Genomic DNA, 9,288 nt, shown 5'->3' with positions numbered 1-9,288 from the left:
ACTGGAGGATCATACATCAATCCTAAAGCTTTAGGTAGACGTGATATATTTTACATCCACTCACACTTTATTTGCCAAAATATGTCACATTGCCTTTCCTGATTTTGAAGAGCAGACAAATACAACCCTATCATGTGCTAGGACAGAGGAGAACTAGAAATATATCTACTCTAGAAATTTATAGCAATCCCAGATGTTAATCAATTTCATAATGCAGGCATTTCCAAGATCAAATAAGTTGTGGAAACATTGAATTAAACAAAGTTCAGGAAATTTCCTAACTATAAGTCTTCTCTGGGCTTTACTTTATTAGCAGGCATTATTAATCTCAAAGAAAGAGACTGCCATCAGGGGATTCTTTTAAAAAAAAAAATTCAAAGACCATTGGCAAAGACTCATGTTTAAAAGAAAACACTTTAAGAAACAGTACCGTAAGACCCTTCTTTATTAGAACTTGTTTGTGGAAGGATGAAAGGTAAGAGGAAGGCAAGGAAAGGAGGAAGGAAGGGAGGAAAGAAAAAAATACTATAGCAGTGCAGATGAATGGATGGTTTTGAGAACAGTTATACAGGAAGTCATCCATAGTAGCTATTCCCAACTAAAAATAACATTTTCTGATCCCTTGTTCATGACATTGTTAATTTATTATTTATTGAATTATATACTATGTTAGGTGCTGTACTTGTGTTAACTCATTCCACTTCACAATAACATTATAAAACACAGATTATTATCTCCTCATAGATGGAGAAATTAAAACTCAGAGTGGACAATTACATATCATGTCTTCTATGTTGAAATCCTAACCCCCAAGTGATGAACTTAGGAGATGGGGTCTCTGGGAGGTGAACATCTCATGAGGGCAGGACTCTCCTGAATCAGATTGATGATCTTAGAGACCCCAGAGAGCTAGCCTGCCCCATCTTCTGTGTAAGGACGCAAAGAGAACTCCCAGAATCCAGACTATGCTGTCACCTTCATCTTGGACTTCCCAGCCTCCAGAACTGTGAGACGTTTCTGTTGTTGTAAGCTATCCAGTCTCTGGTATTTTTTAAGAGCTACCTGAATGAAACCTGAAATAAGACACATAATAACTGCCACATAGATAGTAAACTGAGTTACAGACCAGATGAGGAAGAAAAGTCACGTCCATCTTCAAATGAAAAAGATTGCTCCTGTGAGAGTTGTAAACAAGAAACTATGGTCGGTCAAAAGATGGAAAGATTCCTTTTCAGTTGCTGATCATTTCGTGAACCTTGAGGTTTGTGAAAAGAGTGATGTTTGGGGACCTGTGTGAAAAGCATTAAATGTCCTATGGTTTGGATTGTCTTCTGGAGGGAATGGTGAGCCACTGAAGGTTTGTGAGGTGGGAGTAATATAATCAGACAATTACAGCAAGACGGATAATTTCAAGTGCAGAGAAGACTTTTAACAATTCAATCCAACCTTCTCAATATATAAACGGGGAAACTAAAGCCCTCAAATTTCAGGCTTCACATCTAGGGCTTTTATTATTGTCATGAGTTTTTTTCATCTGGGTAGCTGACTTGACTAACTTGCCTCCATTAGGTCACAGAATGAGCTCAAGTATTGCCAGCCTTTCATCCCAAATTAAATGAGCCCTAATGAGGTATTAAGAACTGGCAGCAGAGGGGACTACTTTGCACCTAGGGGGAACAAGTGGTGGTGGTAGCAGGATCATGCTAGAGTCCATCTGACATCCAAGGTAGGGATCATCCCTTGGCTCAATATCCCTGGGGTTGTGCAGAAGCCCAATCCATAGCCACCAACCATAGGTTTACTGCAGTGTTGTATTAAGCCTGGCATTGTCAAGATAGGCAATACACATCTCCAAAGAAGACAAGAAGTTTGGTAACACATGGCTCAATAGTTATTGATGTTGTGGATGTTCCAAGCACGATAATACAGATATCCCTCTGGAGTTGATAAAAGACACTGACTTTGACCCATCCAAAAATGGAGTAACTTTGATGAGAGAACCATTGCTGCTTCTTTGATCCCTTTTGTAGCCAATGACCTCCCTACCTCCCAGTTGAACAAGTCAGAAATCTAGGTATCATATTTGACAGCTTTCCCTCCATTGCCCTTGATATTCAATCAGTACCAAGCCCTTCTATGTTTTGAATACTCATGTGCCCTATCCTCTCTGCCACGGCCTTACTTTAGGCCACCATCATATTTAAATCACTGAAACAGCCTTTCTCTGTTTCTCCTGCCTCAAGTCTTGCCTTTCTTAAACCATTCTTCTCACTATAGCCAAAAAAAATGGAGAAAGCAAGAGTCTTGGAAATAATTTTCATCTTTTAGAGCAAAAAATGCTTTCCATTAGAGAATCGATTTTTGTTTTATTTTCCAGCTTCCCTACAGAAGAACAGTGATTTCACAAGAAGTACACACGATATGATCATGGCCACATACTTTAGCGATTTCAGGAATCACAGACAAGGATTCCACAGAATCAACTAAACAATTATTTGTTCAACTTGCTAAAAACTGGGTCAACAGAGTCAACAGTTCTTTAAGATCTCAAACTCCAGCATTCTCAGTTTAGATAAGACCTTTGCAAGAACTAGTGCTTTCAGAGGTTTTACGAAAAAAGAAATTGTACTATTTAGCTCTTTGGGATATGGACTCAGCTTTCTATTTTCATAGATGTGTGTGTTGAGAAAAGTGTACCTAGGTTATAAGTGAAGGATAACAAGATTCTAGTTAGATAAAATCTTCTGAATTCCAACGTTATCTTTTCTACTCTTCTATACTGGTGGTGAGAGGAGAAGCAGCTAATAATTATTAGCTGTTTATTGAACCCAGCGGGGCACACATTATTGCATTAGCTCCATGAGGTAGTTAAATCATGAGCACTATTTTACAAAGAAGGATGCTTTAAAAACTTGCTTTGGAGTCTAGCTCTGGTAAGTAACAGCCAGGTAACGGCAACAGCCAGGATTCAAACCCAGGACACGAGAACTTGCCTACTTGAGTGTGATATCCCATTGTTCTGACATTTATGTTGCTTTCAATATTCACAAAACCCTTGCGAGATGTGAATTCCCTATTCTAGAGATATGGTTATTGAGGTTCAAAGAGTTGTTTGTTTTTTTTTAAAAAAATAGCATTTCACATAACCCAGGCTGGAGTACAGTGGCACTGTCATGGTTTATTGTAACCTTGAAGTCCTGGGCTCAAGTGTGCCACTTTGCCTGAATAATTTTTAAATTTTTTGTAGAGACGAGTGTCTCGCTATGTTGCCCAGGCTGGTCTTGAACTCCTGGCCCCAAGTGATTTGCCTATGTTGGCCTCTCAAAGTGCTGGGGTTACAGGTGTTACCCACCAGGGTTGGCCCCCAACTCAAAAAGTTTAAACTTGCCCTATGCTACTCAGTAAGTAGCAAGGCTGAGATTAAAACTCATTCTTGGCAACTTCCAAAGTCCATGAGTTTTCCATAATGCCTTCCAATAGGGCATCTGTTTTTATCATCTCACAGATGCGTTGATGGTATTCAGGGGTGACTGAATAGCTGGCAATAATCATAAAACCACATTTTCAAAACTTTACTGTGTAACCCTATGTGCTCAGCAAATATTGTAAAGATGAGGTTCTGACCAATAGAATGTCAGGAAAGTTAGTATAAATTGATCAAGAGGGTGAGTCACTCCAGAATTTGATTCGACCATATTTACCACATCAGATTCTCATTCAATCCTCAGCAAAATGAAGGGCTCCATTTTCACTCTGTTTCTATTCTCTGTCCTATTTGCCATCTCAGAAGTGAGGAGCAAGGAGTCTGTGAGACTCTGTGGGCTAGAATACATACGGACAGTCATCTACATCTGCGCTAGCTCCAGGTGGAGAAGGCATCTGGAGGGGATCCCTCAAGCTCAGCAAGGTAACAGTAAATCGTGTGTCTCTTTATTTTCCTTTCACATGTGTCTTTTATTTTTTCAAACTGTTTTTAAAACCATTATTTAATTAAGTGTTTCTCTAAGTACTGTTGAGGCATTTTTATGTCAATTTACGGGATTAATTATCAAAATATACTGAATTTGGCTTGGGAAAGTGATGAGCATGCTACCTTTCCAAAAATAAGGACCTCTTTCTTTAGTCCCTTGCTTGAAATCATTTGATTGTATGACTACTTCAATGAGCTCAGCATCTGTGGAAGGTACTATGGAGGCTACAGAAGCGTTGATTTCAAGGAGCATGTTGAAGTAGCAAGACGTTCACACATGAATAATTATACAATATAATAAGTTGGAATTCAGGCAGGTGTCAAATACAGATGCAAGGAAAGAAGCTGACCTTAATTGAACACTTTCAAGTGCCAGGAAGTTACGTGTGCAGCATTTCATTTAGCTATCTGAGAAGGATCCTGTGAAGCAAGCAAAATTACCACCATTTATCATTTTACCAAGACAACTTAGCAAACCAGGCCTATCTGGCTTCAGGAGCCAAGGTCTTTACTTATTCCATACTGAGTCTCAGGTGGGGAAGAGAAGGTGATGGACTGTTGTAATAAATAATAGTATCATGGAGGTGGTGGTTACTGACAGAGGTCCTGAAGGATTTGGGGATTATGAAAGGTGGGGAAGCAGGGTTGGAATTCTAGTAGTAGGAATTGTATGATCAGGATTTTGAAGGTAGAAATGATCCGAACGTCTTTCAGAAATGGTGAAGTGACTAACTTCACAATATTTCTTTGTTATTCAATTCAACTAACTTAAACATTTGACTGAAATTCTTTCTGCTAATTCTATATTAAATTATGAGGTAGAATTTATTTAAAATCCTATTTTAAAATTTTTATTTATTTGTTTGATTAGAGACAGTCTTGCCCTCTTACCTAGGCTGGGGTGCAGTGGTACAATTATAGTTCAAACCCCTGCATTCAAGTGATCCTCCCACCGCTGCCTCCTGAGTAGGTAGGACTACAGGTGTGCGCCACCACATCTAGCTAATTTTTAAATTTTTTTGTAGAGAATGGGTCTTGCAGTGTTGCCCAGGCTGGTCTCAAACTCCTGGCCTCAAGCAATCTTCCATCTTGGCCTCCCAAAGTATTGGGATTACAGGCATAAGCCACTGGGCATGGCTGAAAATCCTGTTTTAAAAATTATTTTTTTATTGATAAAATTATATATATTTGTTGTATACAATATATTGTTTTGAAATATGCATACATTCAATATACATGTGGAATTGCTAAATCAGGCTAATTAACATCTGCATTAGCTCACATACTTTTTTGTGATAATACTTAAAATCTACTCTTTTAGCAATTTTCAAGGGCACAGTGCATTGTTATTATCTATAGTCACCATGTGGTACAACAGACTTGAAATTATTCCTCCTGTCTCACTGAAATTCTGTACTCTTGACCATCTATTCCCCAACCAACCCCCTCACCCTCACCCTCCTATAACCATCATTCTCTGCTTTACATTTCTGAGTTTGACTTTTTAAGATTCCACATGTAAGTGAGATCATGTGGTGTTTGTCTTTCTGAGCCTTGCTTAAGAGTCTATTTTAATAACTGGCTTTATTTGCTATGTTTTATAGTAAAAAGTTAGAAAGGAAAAATGGGATTACATAATAAATGTTGAGACCATATGTATGATTATTAAGGTTTCGATTTAATTTGAAATGATGTCAGTAATAGAAACATTTTAGAAAATGACCTATAGTGTTCGTATTTGGGTGGGCTAATGTCTTGGAAAAGCATGCATTTTCCATTTCCATTACCATTTTAACATTGAGGTTCGTATTGCTGGATGCTAACAAAAATTATATGGGTTTTTAACCTTAAGAGAGTAAGCATAACTTACCAGGATGTACAACAATTTCTGGAATAGTAAACCAAAATGCACTATAAAAAATACATTTGGGATATCTCTGACACACATAAGGCAGTGGAATGGATATCTATAAGGCTAGCTCTGTTGGACATCTCTGAAATCATACTACTACTTATTAAATCTTTCTTAGATTTTCAGAGTGTTTTCCCATACATTATTTATGTGCTCAATTACCAGTTTGCCAACCAGCATCCATTCACCATTTTCTTGGTGCCTGCTGGTGTGCTAAGGCACTGATAAGTCAGTTTGAACTAAATTAAAGTAAGAGAAGCTTATATGTGAACTTTGGAAACAACACTTAGGCAAAAACTGTGAAATTTGCTTTTTGTTTTCAGATATACAGGTTTGAATCTTCATTTCCTTCTTTACTGTTCAAGATGGCAGGGCACACACAGGATGGCTTTTTTGTTTATGTGTTTTTTTCATTATAGCACATAACTAATAACTTTGGAAGCTGCTGGTCATCCAGCAGAGGTAGCGAGTAAAAGAAGTCAAGTCCTGACTAGCTGAGCCGACACTGGGTACTACTTCTCTTTGTACTAAAGTTTCTGCCTCTGTAAAATGTGGGGAGTGGAGATGACTGTGCTCTCCCCAAAATGTCTCATCTCTCTGAAACCAGACCAACATTTAAAAAAAATATGTGTGAGATTCTATTTCATTTCAGAGTTCCGGTTCATTGCCCCAAGAGTGGAATGTGGTTGCTGCCTTATCTGTAGGAGTTGTCTAAGGATGTATTACTTTTTTCTCTTCCATACAGCTGAGACAGGAAGATCCTTCCAGCTCCCAAATAAACATGAGTTTTCAGAGGAGAATCCAGAGCAAAACCCTTCGAAGGTGGATGCCTCAGGGGAAGACCGTCTTTGGGGTAGACAGATGCCCACTGAAGGGCTTTGGGAGTCAAAGAAGCATTCGATGATGTCAAGACGAGATTTACAGACTTTATGTTGCACTGATGGCTGTTCCATGACTGATTTGAGTGCTCTTTGCTAAGACAAGAGCGAATACCCAATGGGTGGCGGAGCTGTATCTCATGTTTAATTGCAGTGTTTTACTGCCTGGTAGAACACTAATATTGTGTTATTAAAATAATGGCTTTTGGGTAGGCAAACTTTCTTTTCTAAAAAGTATAGATGATTGGTTGGAACCACAGTGATCTCTATTTTCTCTCTTTGCCAAGGTTAATGAACTGTTCTTTTCAAATTCTACTAATGATTTGAAACTTCAAATGCTGTGCAAAATTGCAATAAAAATGCTATAAACCAAGCTCACTGTGTTGTTTTTATTTTTAAAAAATTGTAGACAACTTTTAAACAGTAAACAGAAAATACTGGTGGTAGGAAAATCTAAAGATACACATAAAAAATAAAAATCAGCTACTATCTCATCATACAGAAATAACTATTCATTCTTAACGTTTGGGTTACTGGGTATTGTTACTGAAAACTTAAACATAGATTCATAGTGTAAACCAAAAAGTATCTGAGACAGGTCTCAATCAATTTAGAAGGCTATTTTGCCAAGGTTAAGGACGTGCACCCAGGAGACAGGTCTGTGCTTTTCTCCAAAGATGACTTTGAAGGCTTCAATATTTAAAAGGGAAAGGGTGGATGTCGGGGAAAGAGGAATAACTTTTTCAAAGGTGTGGGTAGGTGATAAGCAAAGGGTTGCATGCCTTTGAGCCTTTGATCAACCACTCACATGTGAGAGGGGAGTAGAGAAATGGGCACTTGTGGATTAATCTAGGTCAATGAGTCTGCATTTTTGCATAAGATAAACGTAGGGCAGAGGAAGCAATCAGACATGCATTTGTTCCAGGTGAGCAGAGTGAGAGAGACTTTGAGTTCTGTACTTTGTCCCATACCTGTGAAGAGAAGCTACCAACTTACATTGTCCTAGTGAAATTTGACAGAACTGTTTTAGGGTAAAGATCTTGGGGCCCACAAGAAATTTCCTAGTGGGCAAATTGTGAGGGAGGTATGTAGCTTTTTAAATCTTTATAGTTATCTTAGAAATAAAATGGGAGGCAGGTTTGCGTGATGCCGTTCCCTTGACTTTTCCCTTTGGCTTAGTAATTTTTGAGTCCTGAGATTGAGTTTCCTTTCACAATAGTCTAATATAAGAATCTAAACAAAGTGCTTTTCTCAAAGTACTGTACAGTGCTCAATTAGTGTTTCCTAGTATCACATAGCCCTTCAACATTCTATTCGAAAATAGCTGGGGGAATATATATATCTACCAGGTCCCACAAACAGCTGAAACCCAGAGTATGTTTAAGTAATAAGCTTCCTCCTGTAGTATGGGCTCTTTGGTTTTGCCTTTCTACTGCATTCTATTCTCATTCTGGAAGTTGAGAAACAAAGACTCAGAAAACCAAGTCACTGTTATGCAATTGGATGTCTTCCTAGATAAAACGACAGAAGACAGATTAAGGATATCACAAAACTGTGCTTTTCTTTCTAACTCTGATGGCCAACTCCCTGAGTGAGTTGTAACAGTGGTCAGAATCTCTGTTCATCCAAGTGCCGCTCTTACTAATATAATAGTCCATATTGGAAAACCATCTACTAAACACTGGGCACTTAAATTGTGACAAGGCATCGTGCATGGAATTTAAACACTTTCCTTCACACATTTGTTGCAGGAAACGTGTGAGGGTGTGAAAGTACTTTGCCACCATTTTGCAGATGAGGAAACAGGCTCAGCAGAAGTAAGTAAATGTGCCCTAAATCACACAGGTTAGCAGATAGGGTTACTGGCTCCAAACTTAGGCTGTATGATGGTTGTCTGAAGGACAAACATTTATGTAATTAATTAGCAAACTTAAAATTTATGTAATTAAATTGTGAGCTGCTTTTTCCATGAAGCACCGTTTCTTTCTTTCTTTTTTTTTTTTAAAGAAAGAGTGAAAATCTAGTTATTCAGATTTGGGGATTTGAAATGAAATGAAGTAAGATTTGAAAAGTGAATGAAGTGAAACTCATTTCAAAGAAAACAACTGACTATTTTTTGCTGATGATAAAATTTAAGCTTTTGAGAAATTTTGGGAAATGTATCCCCTACCATCAGCATCAGTGATGATATTAATGAATTTGATTTTTTGACGTTGTGTGTCAACACTTGGAAGATATGCATAACTTAGTAAATCAATATTTTCCAAATTATCAATGCATAAAATAATGAATGGGTAAAATATCCACTCAAAGTGCAAAATGAAAATTTTAATACAGTACAAATGATTCATTGATATGACTTCATATTTACATGGCAATCTAACTTTAATAAATGCTTGCTGAGTTTGGGGATATATTAAAAAATTTAAAAACTATCTGAAAAAGTTAATAAAATAATCTTTCCTTTCCAAGTAAATATCTATATGAGGCTGGATTTCCCAAATGCAGAAACCAGTATGAGAATCAAG

At 37.7% G+C, this 9,288-nt stretch overlaps 1 protein-coding gene across 1 annotated transcript; it reads left to right on the top strand.

Annotated features, from left to right (window-relative positions):
- Window positions 1–3,612: 3,612 nt before the first annotated feature.
- Window positions 3,613–7,133, top strand: INSL5 (insulin like 5). The gene is made up of 2 exons (XM_003921447.3): window positions 3,613–3,907; window positions 6,628–7,133. Exons 1-2 carry the CDS (start codon window positions 3,733–3,735, stop codon window positions 6,858–6,860), a joined length of 408 nt encoding a protein of 135 aa, XP_003921496.1. The 5' UTR covers window positions 3,613–3,732; the 3' UTR covers window positions 6,861–7,133.
- The last annotated feature ends 2,155 nt before the right edge of the window (window positions 7,134–9,288 follow it).

Source organism: Saimiri boliviensis, chromosome 11, assembly GCF_048565385.1.
Source record: "Saimiri boliviensis isolate mSaiBol1 chromosome 11, mSaiBol1.pri, whole genome shotgun sequence".
Classification (NCBI taxonomy): Eukaryota; Metazoa; Chordata; class Mammalia; order Primates; family Cebidae; genus Saimiri; species Saimiri boliviensis.
This window is presented reverse-complemented; position numbering and strand designations above follow the sequence as displayed.

What these genes read in the sequence shown, in the direction of transcription:
- INSL5 (XM_003921447.3), top strand. Translation starts at nt 3,733, where the DNA reads ATGAAGGGCTCCATTTTCACTCTGTTTCTATTCTCTGTCCTATTTGCC. An exon ending in GATCCCTCAAGCTCAGCAAG is followed by an intron (nt 3,908 to 6,627) that starts GTAACAGTAAAT and finishes TCTTCCATACAG; the next exon opens with CTGAGACAGGAAGATCCTTC.